The sequence below is a fragment of the Falco naumanni genome, chromosome Z, assembly GCF_017639655.2.
Source record: "Falco naumanni isolate bFalNau1 chromosome Z, bFalNau1.pat, whole genome shotgun sequence".
NCBI classification, from domain to species: domain Eukaryota; kingdom Metazoa; phylum Chordata; class Aves; order Falconiformes; family Falconidae; genus Falco; species Falco naumanni.
In genome coordinates this window covers 54,323,249-54,350,189 of record NC_054080.1, presented here as the reverse complement: position 1 = coordinate 54,350,189, position 26,941 = coordinate 54,323,249, and the positions used below count along the sequence as shown (strand labels likewise).

At 36.8% G+C, this 26,941-nt stretch overlaps 1 protein-coding gene across 22 annotated transcripts in view; it reads right to left on the bottom strand.

Moving 5' to 3' along the window:
* PTPRD (protein tyrosine phosphatase receptor type D) overlaps window positions 1–26,941 on the bottom strand; it is a 380,568-nt gene that overhangs the window by 108,253 nt on the left and 245,374 nt on the right. For 10 of the 22 annotated variants that reach the window (XM_040580319.1, XM_040580317.1, XM_040580325.1 and 7 more), the window contains 10 exons: window positions 26,929–26,941; window positions 25,640–26,221; window positions 16,675–16,808; window positions 15,272–15,416; window positions 12,014–12,319; window positions 10,790–10,983; window positions 8,875–8,901; window positions 6,593–6,710; window positions 908–1,495; window positions 381–481 (listed from right to left, as the gene is read on the bottom strand). The exon at window positions 26,929–26,941 is cut by the window's right edge and continues 257 nt beyond it. In XM_040580319.1, coding sequence (XP_040436253.1) covers window positions 381–481; window positions 908–1,495; window positions 6,593–6,710; window positions 8,875–8,901; window positions 10,790–10,983; window positions 12,014–12,319; window positions 15,272–15,416; window positions 16,675–16,808; window positions 25,640–26,221; window positions 26,929–26,941 — 2,208 coding nt within the window. The remainder of the gene's footprint in view (window positions 1–380; window positions 482–907; window positions 1,496–6,592; window positions 6,711–8,874; window positions 8,902–10,789; window positions 10,984–12,013; window positions 12,320–15,271; window positions 15,417–16,674; window positions 16,809–25,639; window positions 26,222–26,928) is intronic. The other 12 variants (XM_040580320.1, XM_040580326.1, XM_040580328.1 and 9 more) reach the window with 3 other exon arrangements.

Sequence of the window (26,941 nt, the reverse complement as noted above, 5' to 3'; positions counted from 1 at the left end):
CAAAAATGTTTTAAAGGTGAGAAGAAAAAAAAAACATAATGGTACTCAGTTAGGGTTCCCACAGAAGTGACTAAAAGGAAGAAAAATACTCTTTCACTTTTTTATCTAAAATATATTATCAATGAACTACAAATTAGCAAGGTGTTCACACCATGTGTAATAACCAGAATGAGTGTGACTTGGAAATACACCTACAACAGTGGAAATCTCATATTGTTAAATGACTGAATTCAACAGCTTGGGTCAATACTACTAAATTAGTTTGCATTCTTAAACAGAGCAATACCAACAAAATCCACATGCTTAGTAAGCTACTTAGCCAGGTGAATGACATTCTGTAGGTCCTGTACTTTCTCTTGTACAAATGGGAAGTAACTTACCTTGAAAGGCAAAGCTGAATTGTAATTTTCTGGAATTTCCCATGACAACAAAACAGAAGTCTTCATTACTGCTTTAACATGAAAATTTTTTGCAAACACTGCTGGAAAAAAAAAACAATGTATATAAACAACATCTTGGAGCTTAGGTCTTCTTATACTTCCACTGCTACCTGGGAGTATCAGCTTTCCATGTAGGTCAAAACCCAAGAAGGATTCAACTCTCCTACCTGTTTGCTCAGATTTAAATATCACATTTTAACTCTTTCTCACTCTTATATAGTAACAACCCAACATGTGCATTTTTCTTACCTGCAAAAACTGAAGATGTTAGCCAGAACTTGCTTGGCAAGGGACAACTGAATTCTGAGGCATCCAAAACATATTAAGATTTACATACTTTACCTTTTGTGTTTGATGAACCTATTTTTATGAATGGGCCGATCAGTTTTATTTACAGCTTCAAAAACACTGATATCCAAAGACCGATACTCCTTTAAAGGTCAACGCCATAAGCAGACAAATCCTACCTTGATCCACGGGTAGTGTCCTGAACTGGACACTTGGACTATATGGACCAGGCCCTTTGCTTGTGTGGGCACGTACTTTAACATCATATGTGGTATCTGGTTTTAGGCCAGAAAGTGTCATAGTGGTATCAGCAGAAACAACTGGGAGTTCAACTGGCTGGTAAGCAACATTGATATCTCTGTACAAGACAGTGTATTTGGTGATAACGCCATTTCTCTCTGCCAAGAGTGGCATCTGCCAAGTTAATTGAACTGATGTAGAAGTAGAGCTTTCCGAGTGGAGATTTTGGGGAAATCCACTGGGTACCTCTTCAGGAACAGAAATCTCTTTAACCATCTCCTCCCCAAAGCCCACTTTATTTCTAGCTGAGAGCCTGAAGACGTAAGAAGCTCCTTTGTGAATGTCTGTGGCTGTGAAGTGATCTTCTTTCTCTGAGAACTCCATGGTCGTAAACGCATCCATGTCCTTGCGACCAAACTTCAGGCGGTAACCCTGCAGCGGGCCAAAAGTGTCCACAGGAGGGTGCCACTGAATTAGAGCCGTGTTCATCTGTGTGTGGCTAATCACAAGCCGAGGTTTGCCTGGAACTGTAGCACAATTTTATTTAAAGATGATAAATACAAACAGAATTGCATGTACAGTTCTTGAGATATGTTTTAGCAGGCATAGGCATAGATTTTCTCCTCCCTCACTCTTAGTTCCACAAATTACTGTCTTATGGAAGAAATAATGTCTGCCTCCTGTACTACTGAGTCATCATACAGTATAATGAGCTATGATAGTAAAGCTACTACTGTTTCTTGTTTTCTTCCCTTACCATTATTTCTAAATACAGAGAACATTCAGAGGCACAGGACTTAGGAACACAAGTCAAGAAGTAAAACTTCAGACACTTTATGAATGGTTCTGTCTCACTTACAAATAATTTCTTGCAAAAAGAGAATATTGTCATAAGTATTCACAAATTTAATCCAAGACAGATTTCTGCTATTCCTGTAAATGGAAAAGTAATGATATAATAATAACAATAGCAATAATAAATGATAATTATTACTAATTATTAATAATAAACACATTAATATTAATAATGATAATAGTAATAGTAATGCGGAAATTACAAGTTCCTAGATGTGTCTAACATAACTTTTGCCATTGATAGCTAAAATGTGGTAGAAGGGAAGTCAGACCAACCTTGTAATCAACTATCATTACTATGTATGACAGAACTCTGTTATTCCACTTCCCGTACACAGATCACCTCCATCATGGGTTGTTTTAGCTTGGAGTGGTAGCATGGTTTGGAATTTAATCTCTTCACTGTCCTGGCTTACCACACATGATTTAGTCTCCAGCATGGTCTTGGCGGAACTGGATTTCTTCTGAAGAAGACTAAATTGGAAGCTCTTCTTAACCATCACACCAAATACACTCAAATCCTTAACTGGGACCTGTTGGTCCAAACTAATGATTTGTCTTTCAGAGAAATTCAGACTGTAAGTGTGCTGAGGACATTTGGTGTAGAGGATCAAATTAGCCCTTATCAAGGGGGAAATCCCATGATACAGCTTATATGGTGTGCATTGTTTGAGTCCTGATATTATCCTCATTTACTGTTTCTGTTTAATTTATATATTTATTTTTATTTATTCATTTATTCATATTACTTTTTATACATACATATTTCATTTATAATTTCATTAATACTTCTACTTCAAAATAGTCTGTTTCTATTACAATGACGTTTTTGATAATGAAGCATATCCGTAGTTATTTAGAAATTTGGTGTTCACTGTGTACCAATGCCTGACAGGTCAAGAAACCAAAATAGTTTTGGGAGTAGTAGTGTCACGATAATATAGTCTTCCATGAAGACTAATTAGTTCCATCCACATTCGAAGACATCACACGTAAATTTAACTGCTACACTGTGAGCTCTGGTTCCTGTTTTCAAACACTTCAATGGATTTTATTACTTATCTTCAGTTCTCAGGCACCTAGAAAATCAGATTCTTATTGTCAGTTCTGACTACCATTCCATAACGAATTCGGAATAAGGAGGGAGTAATGGCATGGCTTGAAGAAAACTCTGCATTTAATAAGCTCTTTCCTCAATATATCTGACATAAATCATGACACTGCTTCTAATTACGTAAGATTTATAGCTGGGTTTTATATAAATAAATGTAAATTTTTCCAATATCCTTTCTTTTAAATGCAGAGTTCACCTGCAAGTATTATTCCCAGGAATTTTGCAAGTTTTTTCCTGCACTTTTGCTGCATAAAGTATGTATCTCTTGACTAGCTCTGATTTTTCCTCATTGATTATGACGAGCCTTTACGGAACAAAGAAAAGGCTGTGAAGGCCTTTTGCAGGCCATATTTTTCTCTGCATTACAGCTATTACTGAAACCAATGGAGCATATGAAAAAGAAGACTCCACACAAATAGAATAATAACTCCTTCAGCTTTCTAGAGGAGAGACTGCTGGAAGGTATCACTAAATTATTTTTGTGATAAACTGCTTTTTTTGTTGTGGCAGACCTCACAGTTAGAACTATTTTTTAACCTTTGTGGTAACTACAGAGAAAGAAAGAAATTACTACTTGTTCTTGATCAGAACAGGGGAACAAATAAAGCTTACTTATCCAATAAAATACCCTGTGATTGAAGTGTTAAATAACAATCGTCACTTTTTTTTTGTTGTTGTTTAATATGGAGCCTACCTGATTTTGCAAAGTGTATGGATTTCCTTTTTGTTAACATGTAACTATTGATAGAGAATGGGATTTTTTTCTCTCTTTTTATTTTCAGATAGTTTTCAGTTAACATTTTCTTTAAGTATGATCACTTGTGAACACTACAAACAGCTGCACTTTCTACAGTCCTATGTACAGTAGCATCATGGAATTAGAAACTTCTTCTGATAATACCTGAATTTGCCATGAGGCCAAATGAAGTGAAATTGCTCATGAAAAAATATTTTCTCTGATGTAGTGTAATCTACCTCCATTACTATACAGCATGATGTCCCTCACACCCCCTTGCAACAGTCATTACACCGAATAGTTGTGAGGCCATGCTGTTATTAGTAGAAGCTCATGCAAATTGCCTTTGCCAAAGTTTCTGCCAGTTGCTATATAGCACACCACTATTTTAACATAATTTTCTCCTCTTAGCTGAAATCTTTGTTTCAAGAGTGCTATCTAGCACTGAGAGTAAATTTCAAACAATGGACAAGCTGTTGTGCTATGAGACTCTTCAACTAATATCACCCAGAAATTAAAGGTCTGATAAAATCTCCCAAAAAGTTGTATATAACCGACAAATGATATCAAGATTTTCTTAATTACACATTTTGTAACTTCTGTCTCAAGGACTTGAACATTTTGAAATACTTTAGCTTGGAAATGTTCAGTAACATTTTGTCTTCCATCCAATTTCAAAAACTAGGAGAGGAAACTGAATACAAGGCAAAAACATATTCTGGAGTGAAAATGTTAACAGCATTCAGTGACTTCACTAATAAGTGAAGTTACTGTAAATTTGGTGAATCTTTCCCACATAAAACTGTAAATGATGATTTTGGATCACTAACTGGACACAGCTGCGTAGTTACTTATCATCTTAATAATTTACAAATAGTAATCTTCTCCAGTAAACATTTAGACATCTAGTCTGCTTTCACATCTCTTACGGATATAATCTCACTCATTCTAATAAAGCTACACCTGACTTAAACCTTTTAAAAATAGACTAGCCTTAATTTGCTTTATTGTAGTATTTGAATAGCAACTTTTTAGGGGGGGTGATAAATCAAATGAAAACTCTCAGAGAATAGGAGGGTGTATTTCAGACATACAAGCACCTGGAATTAATGCATCATTCCTTCACTGGCCTGATGTACTCTCACCGAAAGACAGTGGGCCGGAAACTCTTGGTACTGACTATTTATTGTCTCCTTTTTCAAAAACCTGCATAGGAATTTTCCTTACAAAACCTGCTCAGCCATGGCAAGCTGTAACAGCAAATGAAGAACTGTTCATACACGCTGGAACGTATAAAGGAGCAAAATGGCAAAAAGCTGTTATCCTAGAGGCCAGGAACAAACATCACTTGTCCACAGGGTGAAACAAACAGCAAGAACAGTGTAACATGTATTACATCTACAATAATTTCTCTGCTTCTCAGTCACTCTTCAGTCACTCGGGGTTTTATGGGACGTGGGATTTGTTAGTCTTTCTAAAGCAGAAGCATCAGAGATCTTCTTGGAAGAGTGAAACATCAGTAGTCAATAAGGACTACATGCAAAGAAGCATTAAGTTTTGCAAGCAGGTTTGCATAGCTTATGTTTATGTCTAGAAACGAATCAAATTACAATCCATACAATTGTGTTTATTTCAACTGAGAACTGAACTTTAAAAAGAATAATGGATCAAGTGCCTTTTTCCTTAAATCAATTAAAATGCAAGCCAGAAGTATATATTACTTTTTTCCCCAGACCACGAGAATTCAGGAAAGATAAGAAGTTGGAGGGCAAGTTTCAGCATCAGTCAAGAGTAACGGCTACTAGGTACTCTGAAATCTGAAATGGAACCATATGATATATCTAGTCACTGAGACTGAGATTTTTTTCCAGGGAAGCCGATGAAACAAGGATTTAGATGTTTTTGATATTAGTACAAGATGTGCTTTACGTTCAGGGACTGTTTTAAAAATTGAGTCAATCAGTATAAATACAAATACAAATGCCTTTTGGACCTTATATATTACTGTAAACAATGCACTGTTATGAAGAGAGCTTGTAATGATGCTACAAATTTTTCCATGTGATTGTAATGGAAAATCCTTAATGACTACACTATGAAACGCAGAAAACGAACACCTACAGTCTGTGAACAGCTGTAGGTGAATACCAAACTAAGTCTGTAGTAGCATCATTTGGTTAAGCTGTGCCACAGCTGACCATTTAAATAAAATAAATAATAAAAAACCCAAAAAACAAAACAAAAAAAAACCACAAACAAACAAACCAAAATTTTGTTCCTTATCTAAAAGCAATTCCATTTGTCCCATCAGTGCTAAAGGAATCAGCTGAATTGGTCATGCAGTCAGATACCCACCATCTAGTACCACTTGTGATCAAATGCAGACTGAACACAGTGGTATGGTGTGTTTTGTCTCGGTTTATGTGTCACATTGCCACTGAAGCAATATGGATTTCAGTGTTTCACAGAATGGATTTTCATTCTGTGTTCTAACTCTCTGCTTTTTTCTTTTCTCCTGAGATAAGTTGTGGCTGTCATACAGATAGGTTCTTTCAATGTTGTTACTGACAGGCAGCAGCACTGTTGCTCTCGCAAAGATCAGGAAAGCCCTTCACAAGTTATCCAAATACCCTTCTCAGCTCTGATTTTCTATTTTTAACTGTCCAAGAAGACACGAATCAGACTGGAAGAGCTACTAGAAAGTATGAAGTATTACGTTTTGTCCACATCTTGAACTGGGAAAGGGACAAAGCAGGACACTGGTTCTGTTTTAATCTAAATAAATGAAGAGACAAACAGAAAACTCTACATCCCATGAACATATTTTACACAACTGGAGACTTCCAAATAGCAGGATCACAACACTAGCAGGAAAAGTCAAAGGATTTATTCAGAGATTAACATGTATGTGATTATTACCTGCACCAGTAGTAGATATGAGTTTGGGCTTGCTGCGTGCTCCATCACCTTTTGTTGTATAGGCTGTCACAGTGAAGGAGTATGTAGTTTCAGGCTGAAGACCAGAAATTACCATTTCCTAAGATGAAACAAAACAAGAACAATTTATCAAAACCAGATTGTTTTTCAGAAGAGCATGGAATCCTCCAGACAAGCGCTGTATATTACATACAGTGTGCATGCTTTTGTGCTGCTGGCAGTGATAGCAAGCATTTGAGAGCACCAACAGACTGTTCAGTGTGAAATACTTCATAATGAAAGATGTTTCACTCATTTAAGCAACAAAAACCAGCACACTTCTATATGGCATGCCTCAGGTAGTTTAAGGAACAAGGCCAGAGGCCTAATGGTGTGAACAGTGAATAAAGCCTTCTGAAATACCTTGCCTAAGGATGGCTACTGATACTGTGAAAAGCATGCATCTGTAGATATGAGAAACTCCATTTAACTTAGTCATTTACAGGACATCACTGATATAGCTACAAAATGCCTCCGAAGAAGTACTCAGTAAGAGTACTGTGTTTGTACCCACACTAAACAATGACGGTTTAGCTAAACAAGAAAGGTTTGTCACTTCCGTAACACTCACTGCAACCTGTGTCACTGGTTGGATTGTGCATCTAAGTACCTCAAAGGAGTTCAGAAACAAGTCACTCTTCAGGTCTAAAAGAACTACTTAAACCACCATTAAATATCTGGTCAAAGAATAAATCTGACAGCCCTCAAACAAATGACAGCAGCTACAAAACAAGCAGCTTTCCAGGTAGTACAACTGGAAGGAAGCAAGATCAAACTGAAGTATCAAACCAGGGGGATCTTTTTACACATGCGCACAGAACATACACACACACAGAGTATGGTGAAGGGCCAGCCACCTGAAAAGAACTACACTTCCATCACACTCTAAGGGCATCCAGGGGGATGTAAGCCTAGACACTTATGATATAAACAAATTTTATATGCAAATATAGGATAGTATTTGGAGGCAACTGACTGGCCCAAAGTTCTTGACTCATCAGCTTCTAGTCTGTAATCACTGGACTACTTCTTTGCATTTTCACATGCCTGAATGCATTTACACTAAATTTCACTGCTGCCAGAGAGATGGTATATTTACGCATCTAGAATAAATAGCAAATGTGCAATCACACACCCCTCAGATGCAACAACCATAAAAGTTAATATAAAAATTATGGGTCAGACTATCCACAGTAAATGGATTTTTCAAGATAGTGGGTATGAGCTTAGTACATATGTGATTAGAATTTGGCATTGTATTTACAGTCAGTTAAAAAAAATATAGAAATAATAAGGTAAGGATCAGAACAAGTAGGCAAATAGTTGAAATAAAATAAAAACACATTAAAAAAACCCACCCTCCTTAGATTCTACCCCAGAATTGAATGGACCCTACAGGACAAAATTACTAAGAAAGACTTCTCATCTTTCATAAAGACACTGTACCTGATATTAACAGCATAAAATTGTAAAAGGAAAAAAAAAAAAAAAGTCATTATTGTAAAGAATGATGCAGATATTAGCTTAATTTAAAACAAACACTACTTCATGGTGTAAGATGTAGAATTGCACGTAGTGTTGTCATTTAAAAGTGTGCTTTGGGTAAAGTAAAAACTATTATTTAGGCATAAACACTGCAGGGCATTTGGCTTTCCTGACAGCATATAAAATACATTTAATAAATTACCAAAAAGAAAGAAAGTACAACTGACTAACTTTCAGTACACAAAAAAACCCCTTAAAATTAATACATAAAAATCAGACTACTGCTACACAGCTCTGAACCACTTCTTTTTAAGAGGAATTGTGAGGCAACGTTAGTGACAGCAATCAAAAAGAAGAAAACACAAACCAGTTCTGTACATATTGGCATCATGCTAAACCCGAGAACAAGCAAGCAACAGTAACCCTCACACTCCTGAGAAAATAAAAAAAAAAAAAATAAAATAAAAAAAACAAACAAACAAACAAAAAAAACCCAACCCCAACAAAACCAAATCCAAACCAAAACAAACTGCCATAAGGGAGAAACCTTTGATGTTAGGAGCATGCATTTGTGCAAATGACTCAGGGGGCAGGGAGGAGGGGGCATGACACTAAAACCAAACCCGAAGAAAACTCAAAAAAATAAAAGGAGGCTACAAGCAACAAGCAGAAAAGGAAAAAAAAAAAATTCCCAAACTCTTAGCACAGGCTGTTTTTCTAGCCAGTAAAAAACTACTCACATGTTCAGTAGTATCATCATATTCCCACTGATTGAGAGTAAAGAAAATTGGAAGGGAAAACAAAATAAATGAAGAGATTTGTAGCCTGGTTGAGGTATTTGTTTTCTCTTAATAGTAAAATAAATATGAAAGATATCTGGAAAATTCATATACAATTTGAATTAATCATATAGAATCATGTAGCATCTAGTTAATGAAATCAGGCCAGGCATTTTTAATTCCATTTCTGCTCTCCCTAAAAAACAGCACTTCTCTTTCCTTGAAAGATGAAAGACATAATGAATCCTCTTGTACCATGTAGTTTGTTTTTGTTTTTTTTTTTTTAAATTATATTAGTAAAAGCTATTAAGGCAGAAATAAAGTTTACTTGGTTTATTTAATCATGATACTAGGCTATATGCTTGAGTTTCCTCAATGAATTCAATGCCTTACTTAAATTAATAGCAGGATTATTTAGTCTTGAAACCAAACCACACTGATCTTTTACTGTCAAGGTCTTCCTATCTGCACAGGCCCTGTTCATATGTATCCCAGAAGTATGATAGGCAGGTAGGAGTGGCACAGGAGAAAGGAGGTGATTAAGCAGACTGAACCAATGGCAAACAGGCAGGTCAAAGCTAAATTTGGGGAAAAAAAAAAAAAAAAGAAATAGAACTTTTGCCTTTATGATATTTGGGCTCCAACATCTCTAGTCCCCTGTTTCCCACCTTCTAGAGGTTGAAAGTGCCAATCTGTGCAAGGAAGGGGAGAATCGAAGGAAAGCGGCATCTCCTTTCCCATCTCTTCTCCCTTTTCCCTTTCCCTTCCCACCTCTCCACTTGTTCCCATTTTTCTCTTCACTGAATTTAAGCTGTATGAACACCATGTGTTGCAAAATAGCTAAGTATGTACACAGATAGACAGAAAGACTGGCAGGTGGAACTGCAACAAAGATCTCCAGGAACAGAGACAAATGCAGGTGTGGGAGACCTGTTCTCAAAAAAGGTATCTGCAGAGCTGAAACTTAGAACTAAGACTGGAAGAAGAAACAAAAGAAGCCAAAAACCCCCATTTATTTATTCCCATAAAATGCTTCAGGCAAATGTAACTCTTTACATTATACTAGATTGATAATTTCTTGTTATTTCAAGTATTTATGTGATAATAGTTTCAGTGTAGGATGATTCCTCTAGTACCAGGATCTTTGGGAATCTTCAGTTTTACAAAGCACTAGTGTATACCAATCAGTAAAATCCTATTTTTAGAAGCTTTTTAGACTTGATGCAATCAGGCTTTTGTTTACATCATGTCTCATAATTTATAAAACAGATGGGAAATTTTGCAAAAGAAGTAACCCCATGCCTATTTAAAGTAAGCTCTTCATTATATTGAGTTATTGATATGAATAATGGCAGATATAAATACCTCGGTGATTTCTATAGTTGAACTAATAAACTAATTTCCTGTGAAATGTTTAGTGAGGTGGATACACGCTAATGAGAGAAACACTGTAATAATGGGCTAACCCAGGCTTCTAATGATTCTAGGCTTCCCACTGAAACAAAGAAATACCAGGTGGGCAGTGCTGATCCACAGTTTTCTACATTGACTGTGACCTAGCTCAGATCTTCCTGATGCTTTAAAATTTCAGAGCATAGGTATAGTGAAATCTCCAGGTTTAAGGGAGCCAGCAGAATGACACAGCTTAGCATTTAGTTGCATGCCTATATAGAAAATGGTGTCTAGGTTTGGCCCAAGAACTTTTAAATGTAAGTATTTTGAAAAAACTGTTGTCAAAATAGAGATAAAAAATATGAGCTGGTAGGCTGAAATAGAGAAAGAATTAAAAAAAACCCATGTTTCTGGATAGCTCTTGTAGGCTAAATATTTCTACATATTTTATGTACATAAATATAACATAAAATGCCCTAATTACCTGTGCATCAGCCAGCATGATGTCCTTCAGCATGGGCTGACCCTTTGGCTCTCCATTTTCCATCCTCACGTAGTGGACCTGGTATCCTCGGATTTGACCATGCTGCTTATTGGGTACAGGCGAGCGCCATGATACTTTAACAGCAGTAGAGTTGACAGCCTCTACCTCGACTTTGCGAGGAGGACCACTAGGAACTGGAACAACATCATTGGACAGAAGAGAATTACAGGCACTTGTCCCACCTATGTCTTTTGCTTTCTCTTTTTTTTTTTTTTTTTTTTTTTTTTTTTTTAAGAGCAGACTCATTACGTTTTCTTTGAAGAACACAAATTGTTCAACAAATGAAAATGCTCAACCAATCTGCTCTACCTTTCAGTGAAAAGATCAAAAAACATGACTGATGCAAAAAAATGGAAGAAAAAGGAGTATTAGAGAAATAGAAAAACATGTAAAAATGTACAAAAGCCAAGGAAGATGCTTTGACAGTCAAAGCATTATAGTACAAAGAGATATTTGAATCATTGAAATACTACTACTATAACAATAAAACTACAAAAGATTTCAAAAAAGTTTCCTTTATTTTTGTTTGCTAAATGCTTTGGTTTTGTGGTGGTTTTTTTTTTTTTTTTTGGGGGGGTGGTTAGTAGTGTAAAAAGGAGGCTGATAATACGGCTGTCTTCTATCACTTTCAAGCATGGAAGAAAAGAAAATGTGAGGAGCATCAGTTTTCCAAGATCAAAAACAAAACTCAAAAAAACAAAAAATAAACCAACCCAAAAAAACCCAAATCAAAAAGCACAACATGGAACAAGAGAGCAGTTAAAAAAACAAAAAAAACCAAAAAAAACCAAAAAACAAAAAAACTGGAAAAAACTTTCATAGACATAAGTGTTTAAAAATAAAAATGACTGTAAAATCAAGGAAAAGGCAGGAAGGTTTTCCCCCAAGAGTTATTTTTGTGTCAAAGGAGGAGCAAGAAGAATATGTATGGGCTCGAAGTGGCAGCAGATTCATGTTATTCACAAAAAGGTACTTTCTGTTAAAAAAAAAAATACCAAATACAAAAATAGTGTAGAAAGGCAAGTCTTTGATTTAAAAACTCAAAAGCAAAACCGTGATTTGGGAAAAAATAGGAGCAGACAAAAATACTGTTAGGTTATACAAAAGACAGCAGATCGACAGAGAGTCATAGAGGTGCAAACTGATGTAGTGGAGGCAACATACCATCTTCATCTGTCCGAATCAATACTGCTAAGCTCTCTGGGCCAGGTCCAACATCAGTGTGGGCAGTCACAGAGATCCGGTACTCTGTCCATTTTTCCAGCTGTTCCAAAAGGTATTGGGTACTGTCCGAGGAAATTCCCAAAATTTCATGGGGCTTGCCATCTTCTCCATCAATCCCAATGTACTTGATGGAGTATTCAGTGATAATGCCGTTCTGTTTTTCCACAGGTGGAGGTTTCCAACTTACCAAAATGCTAGTGGAGCTGGGGCTTGTGCAACTAATGTCTTGAGGAGGAGCTGATGGCTCTAATTTCAGTAGTGGGTTAAAGGAGGATTTGAGTGAAAGGATAGGAGTGATTGAAAAAAATGAACAAAAGAAAAAATAAAAATAAATAAAAGACAACCAAATGAAGATAAAAATAATAAACCAAAAAAAGTAAAAACTTAAAAAAGCAAAACATCAGATAATCATATGCACCTTGGCTTATTAACATGAGGTAACTGAAAATGAATAGACCAACTAAATGGTGAAAAAGGATGTAGGGGAGATACATGAAAGTGAAACCTCAAAATTATATTACCTACCTGTAATTAAAATTCTTCTTGAAATAAAACAAAAACGTGACAGTTCTATGACTACTGATCTATCTTTACAATCATTGCAATTAGTGCAAGCTATAATATTTTAAATGACATGTGGCATATATTTACTTATAAAATGGACATATCCCCTTCAAGTGAGTTTATTTTCTTTTAGAAAAATTCTCTTTTTACAGTAGTTCTAAAAACTTGCAATAATTGCTAGAAATTGCTCATAAATTGCCATTTTTGTAGCCTCCCCACTCTCATAAACAATTATTTTTTCAGGGTTTTTTTTTGTTTGTTTGTTTGTTTGTTTATAACTGAGTCTGCCTGGCATAAGTCGATTGCAAATTATGTTTAAGTGGAAAGCATTTACTGAAACATACAGCCAACATACTAGGAGCATGCAATCAATAGAAGAGAAAGAAAGTCTTAGTCAAAGATTTACCTACCAGGAAAAAGTGACAGGCTTGTTGATTCTGACTGTAACTTGTACTTACCCTAGATCAGCTGTCAGTTTTATTTTTTTAACTCCTCTTGGAGACACCTTTGCTAGCAAAGAATTAAATCCTACCAGTAATGTAGGTAACCTCTATAGGAAAAAAAAAAAAAAAATCTACCCCCAAACAATGTGTCAAGAAAGCAGATATTAATTTTACAGAGTTCACAAGCTCAGCACATCAGAACAATGACAGATTCTGACTTTGTTCTGTCTCTTGTCACCAGCACCAATCTTCCAGAGCAAATATGCTCACCTTTACTGTACTCGAAGGAGTCTCTTAGCATATTTATCTTTTCTGGTCTCCAGACCTTTAGAACGTATGGCACTCCATTGCTTTCAGTGAGGCAATTCAAGTACTGAAATTTATGTATGCATTTATGTGTTTAAATGGACTTTGACATAGCAAAGTGTATGCTTACTAACTGAGATCATTCAGAGCATCAAAAAAGGAGCCATAGTTCAAGTTCACTGGCAGAAGTAGTTTATGTAGACTCCTTTCCTATTTTTGCCTTCTCTTCAAGGAAAACTAAAAATTTGGGGTGCAAGACCTTTAAAGCACCTTTTCTTTTTGTTTTGTTTTGGGGTCGTTAGATTTTTGTTTTGGTTTCTTTGTTTGTTTGGTCTATTACTTTATTGTCATTTGTTAAGGCAAAAAAGAAACAAATAGTTTTCTGTTACTTATACTAGTAACATCAAACAAAATTAAAGCAACAGAGAAGGCCTAGGACCCTGCTGTGACCTATTGCATTTACACATGTAACTTTTGGTTCCCTACAGCTCTTCTACAGGGATCAATGGCTTTTTACTCAGTATGGTACACTGCTCTTCTGAAGGGAAAGCAGGAGGGAATATATCAGCATTTCAACTAACTAGAGGAGGTTGATGGGGGGACAGATGAGAATTACCACATTTGGGTTTTTTTCTTAGGCTAATTCAGTAATTAAGTGTTAAAAACATGTTGCTCCCTTTTTACCACTGACTTGTACAGGAAGTAAAATATAAGTAAAATGTCCCTTAAAGATCTTATATGTAAAGAAATAAATACCTGTAGTATCTTTTTCTGAAACCAAAATGAAAGGCAACAGCATATTCTAGTGAATTTTGCTAATAAACTCATATAAGTTTATTAATTTTTAATCCATTATACTCTGAAAGTGCAAAATATTTCATTTATGTGAGGATAATCTGTAGGCTACTTGTGTAACCTGTTTTATTAATGCATATACTTTTTTCTTAAAATACACCATTCTTGCAAAACAAGATTTTGCAATCTTTTCCGCAAATAACCTGGGTCTGCCTACTGAAGTCAACTGGATTTTCCTACTATCTTAAGACATAAGGCTGAAAAAAGCATAGCATACTCTTATATCAAGAATAAAAAAAACCTGGCAATGTGCTTATATATGGAACATGCAGCCTTGGCCCCTAGATGTTTATTCTGTATACACAGTCTAAGCAATCTTCACCCAGTATGAGCGAATGAGCATTCCAAATAGCTGAAATGGCTCCCAGGATAAATAAATACCTTTTTTATTCACCACATTATTGATTCTGGATTATTAAAATTAAAAGCTGCCTTGCCATTATCTCTAAACCTAGTCTTGTGTTAAATGATTGTTTTTTTATGTTTATTCTAAATGCCTTAGAAATGCTTCAGAAGCACATTTAGCTGTGGTTTCCAGGTCTGCAGCAAAGTATTTCCAGTTTCACTAATTACTATTAATATGTAACACTAACAAGAAATGATGGTGTAATCACATCTGTCATGGCTGCAAATTGAAAGGCCCCATGTCAACTGAGAATCTGAATTTTCTGTTTTGAAGAATATTACTTTAAGAGAAGGCATTTAATTTAAAACAAATAGAAACAGAACTTCACTAAGTTTTAAAATGATGTGTAATGCAAACTGTCAGGAAAGCATAACTTATCAGGCAAAGGTAGCACTCCTGGACATCATCCTTAAATATCTGATTCTTTTAATTAAGTCTTAATTTAAATATTTAAAGATGTATACATAAATCCCTGACAAATTTTTGCATCTCATTAGAAGACAAATGTGATGAGTTTCATGACATTTTGCCTTTTCCTTTGCTGCTGTCTGTCTGGGCTACCGAAATTAATCCCTTTGAAAAATACAGAACAAGGGAAAAAAGTTAGCAAGGAAAGACACCTACTTGACTGCATGGTTCTTGCCGAGATTTCTGCTGTTGAAGCACCCAGGCCCTGTGGAGAACGTGCAGCTAGACGGAATAAGTACAAGCTGTTTGGCCTTAAGCCTTGCAGGCGATAAGATGTAGTAGGTTCTGTGGAAACCCGTTGCTAAAGGTAGGTAATAAAACAATGTCTTGGTTAATATTCAGAGACACTGAATTCAATATGTTGCCTATAGAAGAAATACTTTTATACTTTGATGATAATATTATTAAGAAAAAATTAAATTCAGGAAAATAAATCAAAATAAAACCAAACTAAACCAAACCAGAAAATGAATACATTACATTTGACAAACACACATTAAGGAAGCTCACTGGGTAAAACTTAGAGCCAGAAATATTGCTTGACTGTTTGAGGAAGTAATTGCTGTGTACAAAGTATAAAAGCATTTTCAGAGTATAAGGGTAACCTATAGTTACCCTTTATGACAGTGAATGACAGGATTTTTTAATGTGAGTAATCTTGGGTTTAACCTCACAGTTAAATTCATGTTCAAACTATTTAGGGAGGAAGTTTTTCCAAAGGGTAACTTATTAAGCAGAAGCCTGCATCCTATTTGGAGGTGAAATACAGGTCTGGCCCCCTTCCACAAAGTAAGTTTATGCGTTCACAGTATATGTGTAAAGCCTCCATAAACATAAGCTCAGTTGAAGCATCAGCAATGAGTTGATGATGCAGGAGAAATCAATAAGGCTGATAATCTCCTGCTGCCTTCTGAGACTCCTGGCTTCTTTCTTTTGTCTGGGACATCTGACATCACATGGTTTCCGTATCAGAAGGACGGTTGATTCTAAAGTCTGTGGTACTGACACTACAGAGGCCCTCAAACAGAAAATTCTTCAAGAAATAATGGTACAGAAAAAGTCCATAGCAGGTTTTTATCTCTAGGAAATGAAACATATTTTCTTTTCAAACATTATAGAATGATTAGAGAAGCTTAAAAACTCTCCTACATGGTGGCAAAGAGGAAGAAAAATTCTCTAAGGCTGAAAATAGACTTCAAATTCCAAGTGCAAAAAATCTTAATTAGTTCATAACATGCCCCAAAACACTCTGCTTCCAAGCCTTTGTAGAGGAACAGGCTTGGAGAGGCATAATCAATGTCTGAAACTGGATGCAGCTTCTGTGGATGACTCCTCACAAACAACAACAAAGTTCCACTGACTGGTGGTAGCTATCAATAGCACCTTCTCCTGTTTACACATTCAGTCTATCATTAGGCTGACCAGTGCGTTTAACAACAAAGGCTGTTAAGGGCTCAAAGACCAAGGCATTTGTGCTAAAGAAAGTTACTAATCCATCCATTCCAAACGATTGCAGCATTTTATGTCTGACTCATTAAAGAAGATGCCTCTTCACTTACCTCCTCCCCATGTTCCCCTTCTTTGTAAACCAGTTCATAGCTGGAAATGGTATCAGAGCGTGGAGGTGTCCAGGAAAGTAATATGCTTGTTTCAGACTCAGGTTCTGCTTTGAAGTTCAATGGCTGACCAGGCACTAAAGAAAAAGTTGAGCAGTGTTGCCAATGTTTTATTTGGCTAATTCAACACTTATCTTTCAAACCTTTTAAGCTGTTATCTCTGAACATTTCACACAATACTACTTTTATTGAACTTACTGAACTTAAACAAATTGATTAACTGTACAATGAAATAAATTAATCTGAGCTCAGATAAAGAATAATAATATATTTAGTTAACACATTACAAATTATCAAGGATTTCAAAGAAATGCTTTGTAATGTAAATAATGCACACAGAATTGCAATGCAATTGAACAGAAGCCTGGTAATGAAAACCAGCAACCTAATAACCTATGTGAAAATGGCAAATATGTATGTGTGTATATGTGTGTGTATATGGGGAAATGCTAGTATTACATAAGGCTGGCTGGAACAGTCAGCAAGAAAGAGCTAAAACCATTACACAGACTTCCAAATCGGAAAATGGTTTGCTTAGCTCATCAATAACTAAGATACTAAACACACCCTGCTCTTTAAGAAGACACTTAAATTTTGAATGTTTTTGTAACCTGAAGTTATAACCTACTGAAGAGATCTTCAGTAATGTTCTTATTGACATATTTCTACTCTTTTAATGACTGTTATTTTTACCAATATAGCTGACTTTGTACTAATACTTCCTAATTGCAATAACTTAAATGCCGTTTTGATTCCAGTAGTCAAGAACATTATCTGTTGTTACATCTTGTGCAATGATCACAGAAATTATCCAGACTAAATGTTACCATCATTTATTTCTGCAAATCTACGGAAAACAATAAGGCTGACTGGGAAAAGATGGCAAAATATAACCCTGTTAGTGAAATATATAAAATCATCTGGGCACCCAAGTTCTAAAACATTACTTTCAGTTAATAGTGTTGTTGATAAGGCATGAAATAGTCTTTTACAGCATTTCTAGATTAAAAAAATAAAATAAAATTGCATGCTCTTATTTTTAAGATAAAAAGGTGAGACACACTTCTCAGCACATACTGTCACAGGTGATAATGATAATTTCAAAATCATTTTTTTGGGTACAATTTTATTATAGCATTACAAGTACATTTCTTTTGTAAAGTAAAAGACTTCAAAACTTTTATAATCATAATTTTTATCTCCCCAAGACTTCTACTTAATGTCACTCTGAGGACAACACTGCCCTTGTGTATGCTAGTGCAGGTTTGATATCTAACTTTAGATAAATAGACAGATAACCTGTCAACAAGGTGTATATTCAAGCTCCTGTGTGGAGGTTGCAAGTCCCTACCTTTCACTTTTTTTTTCTTGTGAGCAATTCCAGAAAATATCAATGAAGTATTTTTGACAGAAATACTTCTAATTTTATCCTTTTAAAATTGAACATATTTGAATTTAAGAGGGAGACAGTGGGGTAACAGGATAATTCCTAACTTTGAAACAGATTTTGAAACACCACTAGATCAAACCTTTAACTTGGCAAATCTATAGCATAGTTGTATAAATTCATTTACTAGGTGAACTTTACAACTTTTTACGTTAGCTGCTTCAAAACACTCCTGAGGAAGAATCAGACAACAGCTGCAGATGGGCCTCCTGTTGAACACAGCTTAAAGTAGATGTGATGCCTGACTGCAGACTTGCCAAATCTTAACAATGAATTCGGACTCTAGGCAGCTATTTGGAAATGTTTGTTTTGCTACAGGTTGTTCCAAATGCATCTCATGAAACTCAGGTGGATATTTGGCTGTAGGCATTTTGTTTGCTTCATCTGACAAAAAGATAAAAACTGGTAAAACTGACTTGTGAAAGAAATGTTTTGCTTCAATGTGTATCAAAGGACAGGCAAAAATATTTTGGCAAAGTAACTGAGCAGCACAGTTGGAGCTACAAAATCAGCTTTGCTTGGTCATGGAAGGTCAAACATCAGCTTATGTTATTTGTACCATGCTATTCATCTTGTGTTTGACATCTCTATCCGTGACCTGGAGGAGGTGATGGAGGGCATGTGTTCCAGGTTTGCAGATGACATCAAGCTGGGAGGGACCAGCTCACACACTCAAGGGCCAGGCTGCTGTTAAGAGGGAACTGGAGAGGGGGGAGGAACAGGCTGATGGTTCCCCATGAAGTATAGCAAGCCCTGTCCCAGGAAGGCAGAGCCCTTCAGGGACACAGGCTGGGGCTGATGGGGCCAGGGAGCAGCTGTGGGGGATGGCCCTGAGCCCTGGCACCTAGCAGGCTGCGAGCTGAGCTGGGGACAGCCCTGTGGCCAGGCAGCAACATGACCAGCAAAGCCTGGGGTGCTGTGAGGAGGCAATGACCACAAGAACTAGGGGAGGGCAGGGACTTTCCCCCTCTGCTCAGTGCCCATCAGACCACATCTGGGTACTGCATCTGTTTTTGGGCCTCAGCAAGACTGCTCTGGGCTGGGGACTTGCCCTGCAATGAGGCTCCAGGACTGGGGCTGGTTCAGCCAGGAGAAGGGATGGCTTTTGGGGCACCCAACAACATTACTGATGCTGATCGGAGAGATGGAGGAGACGCAGTTGGGCCCTTCACTGCAATGTGTGGCAGCAGGGCAAGAGGCAGTGGTACAAGTTGAAATGTGAGAGGTTCAGGCTAGAGGTAAGGAGAATCCTTTTCCTGAGGACAGTCCAGTGATGGAGCCATGGCCCAGGGAGGTCGGGCTGCGGGGAAGTTTATGCCTCAGTTGGGTGAAGCCCTGAGCACCCTGGTCTGACCCCATAGCTGAGCTTGCTCTGGGAAGGGCCCAGGGCTGGAGACCTCACCCAGAAGATCACCCTGCTAACGGAATTGTCCTGTGATGCTGTCATCTGTGCTTAACATAGGATACATGGTGGAACACAGCCATGCAGTAATTGTGAACGACTAGTCAAGTGACCCATATGAGGGCTGGTGTCACTCGTTATGATAAATATGGCTGCAGATGGAGAACAAAAGGTATCTCCTGTCTCTCTACATGTTTTAAGACCCTCATCCTCCCAGCATTCTGTTCAAGAAAAAAACCCCACCCTTTAGGGTTTTAGGTCTGCAATTTATCATTTTATAAGACAATCTGATGGCTAGTTGGACTTCCTCAAATGCTGTTTGCCAAAATAATATCTCGCTGCAAAGTCTAGTCTCTCCTCACATTTTTCAACCACAGTTAGGCAACTCTGAAGCTGAAAAAACTGATAGAAGAAAGAGGTGACAGGGAAATCTGCATCGCTTCAAACAGATAAAAGAAGATGGAGAAGAAAGAAAACAAAAACAAAATAACAGCAACTAAACAAACTGTATTGCTGATAAACTCTGGTAGGGAATGCAAGGCTTAAGCCAAAGGAAAAGTATTAGATAAAGAAAGTGGACAATAACTTTTAAACAATTTAGGATTTATGCCTGGAACACACATCTGTTAAAAAAATTCTTCAGTGGCACATGGGAACTAAGCCAAGTGGGAGCAACTGACAGAAGGTAATGGTCTCCTTCAGAGATGGAAAATACCTAGGGAAACTGGAAAATCTATGTATATGGACTTTATACTCTTACTGAAGAGTTTTTAATTACACAGGTCAAATCTCACTTTCCCTGTTAGTGCTATACCTAGTCAGCTCACTGAACAGGATCTTTCTGCATGAGCATTCTCTCTATATTGTCTGTTCTGCTTTGAGGTCAATGTGCTTTACAAACATACATTAAAATCCATAACTTCCCTGTGCACCAAATTTCTTGCTTGTAAACCTGACATAACTTATGTAGTACAAATGATGTAACACTGCAGAGCAGTGACAAAACAAAGAACAAAGTCCCGAATTAGTCTTTTCAAAACTTCATACCAAGTTCAACACCTTTGCTGGCCTAGTCCATGTTCATTGCTGCATAACCAAAACCAAACACAGATTGCTGGACCTTGTCCTACGTATGTGGTTCTATGTCCATCTCTGACTCAAATGCCAGAACAGAATAATAAAATGGGGTCTCAAACTGGAAAGGCACTGTAGTTTCCCACACAGCTCCTCAGCTGGCTGCAGTAACCAGAAAAACACTCCAGGGCTGTGCTGGGTTTGCAAGTGATGCTGGAAAGAGAGGAAAGTCTCCAGGTCAGAAGGGGTCCCATGACATTGCTAGGGTGAAATCCCTACCTAAAGCAAACTCAATCAGTTAACTAGGAATGACTTTTGCAAGGGAAAATAGATTGATCAAGAGAATTTACAATCAGTTGGGAACTGAAAGGGACCAAGAGTTCATGCTTCTGCTTGCTCTGGAAGAAGTGTGAAGCTCTACAGAGAAGCTATTACAATTCAAGAGTTAATGGGCTCCAGAGTTTTGGTTTTTTTTGTTTTGCAAAACAATACTTGTACTTTTTGTAACACCAAATTCTCATGGAAAATGATTACAAAATAAAATGTGTAATGTACTAACTATATGAGCATGCTGTTCTCCCTCTTTCAGCTACAACAGAAATAACCTCTTCAAATGATTCTAAAGATAGCTGAGGTTTTCAGTTCTGCTGGATCAAACACAGAACCACAGTATTCAAAATAATTAACAACAAATTTTAAAGTCCAAAAAGCATAGCACATTTTGTGAAAAAAAAAAAACCAAAACCAAACCCAAAACAAAACAACAACCAGAAATTCATAAATCGCTTTCTCAATATGTGTAGCTGATACTGAGAGAGCCCACAAAGTAAAAGAAAAAACTTAAAGACAGAGTCCGCGTAGTCTTGACAGAGTTGTTCTGCCCACAGTCTACAATATTGCAATGGAATAGTCTTAACATTATTTCAGGCTGGATTCTTTCATATTTAAGTTCAGTGCCAAATGTAATGTGTGGACTTTTCCAGCACTCAACTCATCCACATATTTGCAAACACCTGGACTAGAAAAAAAGTCAGATTAAAAAAAAATAAATCCCATAACCATACCCTATTTTGTATTCTAACAAGGAAAGAACTGGGGAGATTAAAGGCTTAAAAAAATATCACTTAGTGAGGGTAATATCCTCATTATATGTCTTATCATGTTAGCATTTAAATGAAGTAAACATAGAGACTGGGAAACTTAACAGAAGTTAACTGTGCTTTGAGAGCAGGGGTGTTATTCAAAAGCTGAAATATTCTTTTCTACCTGACCAGGAATGTTACTTAAGGAAATATTGTCACTTAAAAACTATTCTGCAGCCCATCTCAGCTCCAAATCGTTCTTCTACCATCTGCTTCCTTGCACTACACGTGAGTTTCCAGCTACTTGCTTTCAGCGCTTCCCTTGTCAAAGTCCATTTCCATTAAATGCTTCACTAGGAGTCTAGGACTGTGGAGTTTCAGACATGAGGTTTCCCTGTTCATGTGTTCCTGAAAGAATCTGAAATGCCTGCAAAATAGCTAGCTTGCTACAAAGCAGAACTGTATCCCCTTGCTACAGACTCCCTTCCTCTGAATTTCTAATCTTTTACAATAAGAACTCCAGGACCATTAACTCATTTCCTTTAAGCTAAGGCTTCACTTATGTGACCTCCAAGTCAGATACTTGACCTTCTCATTACTGTCCTTTTCTCTATGTTAAAAAAAGATTAGCCTTCTAGAACTGTAATAAACCTTAGTCTTCAAACCACTGCCAATCCTTGGTTTAAAAGTAACTATAGGTTTTATATTGTAAGTTCTTGCTTAAAGTAGCATCAGAATATTTTTCCTCTCTCTTTCTCCAATAATACATCACCCAAAAGACCTTGTATATCTCTCATTCTCCCCTCTTTCTACCTAAGCTCAGAATAAAACGAGGATTCTCTGAATGCCTTCAGTAGCTATCCTCTCTTTGCACATTAAAAACCTAACCTAACCAAACCAAACAAAGCTCAGACTTTCAGTTTAAAGCTCAAGAACTTTCCCGGTACACACAAGGTAAAGGATGCTGCTCAGAGTATGCATACTTTTTACCAGTTTAAGCAAAAAAAGGAAATATGAGAAGATACCTAAGAAGCGTGTCCTGAGCAGCTAAATGGAGACAAACCAACACAGTTTTTGTTTTTCAACAAAAAAAGAAAAAGGAAAAGAAGTATCACACTAACACGTATACTGATATTTCTTTATTCTAAAACTTGGTGTAAGTCAATTCACCTAAATCATATACTGGTCCTGACTCCATCCTCAGCAGAATCAAATCCTTTGACTAAAAACTGCAGAATAAGGACTTCCTTAGGTGTAGCTTTTAGAATGCATTATTCAAAAGGCTCAGCTCTACAGCTGTTTTCTGATTATTTAATTTCTTAAAATGCTGTCTCTTTACAGTAAACACTGCTGAAAACAACTAGGCAACAGGACATGTCTTTTCCTTAAAATGCATAAGCAGAATACTGAAACACTGAACATAAAGCTTTTATTTTTTCTAATGTTTGGTTGTCTGAAAAACACTTCCTTCTCTTCGTCTCAAACTACATGCACCTAGTTAATATTTTAATTAGAAACCTAATTTTCACAATCAGCAGAGTTTCACCTGACCTGCCAAGTGAGAAGCCACCCATACAGCCATTTCAAAAGAACAATTCTGCTGCACTAAGAAAGCAAAGATTCTCATGAACAGGCTTTTTAAAAACAATTTATTCATTTTTTATAATCTGTCTTCAAGGATCAGAATACACATAAGGCATGAAAGCTTAGAGGGAAATCAAGTTAACAGAGTCTGTAAGTCACAGCTGTCAATCAGATTTTGTTGTATTTATACTCTTAATATCCCCAAAGTAAGCCTAAAGGGTTAAATTACACATTGACAATGACAGGCTTATTTGTTTCAAAAAAGGGAAAAATAATGTAATCACCATCCCGTTCTTATTTTTACTCTTTACATATGTTTCCATTAAATCCATTTCCACTGTTTTAAAATGGCACTTTATAATTCACTATAGTTTTTTGGATGAGATTCAGCTTGACAACCAAAACAATCATATTCAGATTTAGATAACAGGAAATCTGTAGAAGGGTAAAGGAGGGCATTTTATTCTGCAGTGTTCACTGAAAAGAAACTGCTGGATAGAAGAATGGGAGAATCTTAGTTTTTAAACACACCCTGAACTGGAAAACTGCACTAGACTTTCTTAGCTATTCTCTTTTATGACTTAAAATGTCTGTATTTCAAGCACAAGTATCAGTGCTTAAAAGTGCCTTCTGTATGCAGTCAAAAATAAACAATGTCAACTCGACTTCTGTTACAAATCTGAAAACACGTATTGAGAATCCCTCCTGAACTGTTAATGTTGTCATAATTTCTTCAGATTGCAACAGTAATCAGAAACAGACAGGCACATTTAATGGCTAGAAAATTAAAGCTCTAGAAAGGTTTTAATAAACAAAGCGTTTGTCAAGTGATCTCAGCAAGTAATGGAACTTGGACTGGTCCAGCTAAGCCTCAGTACTCATCATTCTGGTTTCTTCATCCTTCTCTGGGGAAGCCACTGAGAAACTCTTGTTAAAGTAAGAGTTTTACAGTTTTAAGTGAAAGCACAGATGAGGCTCACTAAACCTTCTTTCAAAGCTTTTTGCACATGGATTCAAAAAGAAGTCAGATGTCAATATCAAAACTAGTTCCTGAAAAAGGTTACAATTGCCAAAATTAAACTATTTTGTATGTATTTACATTTGCATGTGCACACAGACACATTCTAATGTACCATTAGAACGTCTAAAAAAGTTAATTTAGTAACTTCTGAGCTGAGATAGTGCAAAAGGTAACACCTAGACCTTTCTGTAACACAACACTGAGAAAGGTTCAAGGACAATACCTCAATTTCTGTTCTCTATTAAATGCATATTGTTTAAATGCAGAAGTAAAATGTGGATGAAACATAACTGTCTTCAGTTACACCTTAGAGATACACTTTGTGACTCTGACAGATGCTAAATTCTTCAACAGGAAACTTTCCAGTACCAAAAATTTCAAGTAGCATTATATAATATTTCTAGGCAATCACTGACCTATAGTAATACTTCATAGTTTTCTCTAAACCACTAGACAAAGGGAGCTTTTATTTCTTATTGCTACAATAAAACACTTTCTGCAGTGTAGCTCCACCAGAGCTTCTTGCTTTTGATTTCATAAAAATTCTCTGCCATGTTTTTCACTATGCTTGCTTGTTCTTTGCTAATAAAACTAATTCATGGACCTAAAACTCCTGCACAGAAACAAAAGTAACTGAAAACACAGAACAAGAGGATGGTGACCTTGTGTACTTTGTAGGGGCAGGCTGGATTTCATTTATAAACCCAACGTGTACAGATCTGTTTGCTTGCACCCACACAAAGGTCTGCTGGTTTTTTAATGCTTCCACATGCTTCCAGAACCTTACCAACTATTTGAATATACATGCAGTACACATCAATTTTAAATTTCCAAAAGCAAGATTCACTAGAGTGATGTAGCATAAGGGAATCACATGCCATCTAAACAAAACCCACCAACACAGGTAACTCCTCAATTAAAGCTCTGAAGAACTACCTGACAAACACTTTTGGTGCATAGAGCACTGACAAATAGAAGCTGTAACATTTGGCCACCTCCAGGATGAAGATGTGCCCCTGAGACCTGAGTTAAATTTCATTTAAACCTCAGTCAAACTTATTGAGATTGATGAAAAAAGAAATGAAAGGGTGAGGGGATAATTTCCACACTGCAATAATGACTTGTACTGTGGAACTGAGTAAAGGGTAACTGCAAAGCTGCCTGAATGAACTGGCTCTCCTTCGGAGCAAGGTTTTTTGGTGTTTTTTTTTCAATTTTTAAAACTCAAATTATCTCTCTGCAACATTTCTGCATGCACTTAGGTTTTTTTTCACAAATTCTGTTAATTGTTAACTTACCTCCTGTTTGAGTGATGACTTGGATGTCACTAGAAAGTGGTCCATCCCCAACAGAAGTAAAAGCAAGAACCTTCACAGAGTATGTTTTCTGGGGTACTAGATTCCCGATAGTGGTAATATGGCTGTCAGCCACATTGTGCTTCATCCAGCTGTTGACATGTTGAGTGGGGTCCATGGTGTAATAAACTCTGTAACCTTGTATTTGTCCATTAGGTTCCTCAGGTTCTTCCCACTGTACCAAAATGGTGGTAGAGCTCAACATACGGGCCTGCACATTGCGTGGTGCACTTGAAGGTGCTTGCTCTGAAGTCCTTGTTGACACAGGCTCACTCGGTGGCCCTCGCCCAATGTTATTTACAGCAACTACCCGAAATTCATACTCCGAATATGGGCTGAGGCCAGCCACGCTGTAGCGTGTTGTGGCCACCCCATCTATTTCCTTATATGGCTCCTCGGAGTTCTTGGGTTTGTGTTGGATTATGTAGTAAGAAACTGGCTCAGGGTTTCCAGAATCCCAAGTCAATGTTATGCTTGTTGCTGTGCTTTCTGTCACCACAGGTGTTCCAGGAGGTTTGGGTAAGGCTAAAGAGAAATGACCAAAAATACAGTTACCACTATGTAACAGTGGACATTAACTATTACAACGACTACCTTAAAAAACAAAACAAAGAACAACAAAAAAAGAAAACAGAAAGATTGGAATGGAAAGAAGGTATAATCTGTTCAGAGCAAGCTTTTGGCAATTATGATTTACTCCAGAAATCTATAAAAAAATCTTCAAGTTATATAGGATAAGGTTTATTTGATATAATTTAACGATACTGACTTTTGTAATAGATCCCATAAACATATGCAGAAAAGGAATCTTATAGACAGTGCACTATTACAATTTACTTTTCAGATATTTTTGGAACCTCTAGTTTCCAACTACTCAGTGAACACAACACGTGGACACCCAGCAACTCTAAAATCCAAATGAGTGATTCCTAAAGACTGCTGCTGTTGACAAGTATATGCAAGATTGCAAGATCCTTTATTTACTTGAAATAAAGGCTGGGAGCTAGACACAGGAGAATAATGGAACATTATGATGAACTTATTTACTGGTGTTATTGCTGTCTGAATCTGTATTTTGCTTTACACCAGCAAATGGCTGGACTATTTAACCTCTTGATTTAAGAGGGTAAGAGGCATTTAGTCCCTTTCAGTGCAATATATTTGCTCAGAATATGGCAATGAACGAAAGAAAAAGACTGCACTATGTCCAAATATATGTGCTGGAGATATACCTTTGACAGTTAT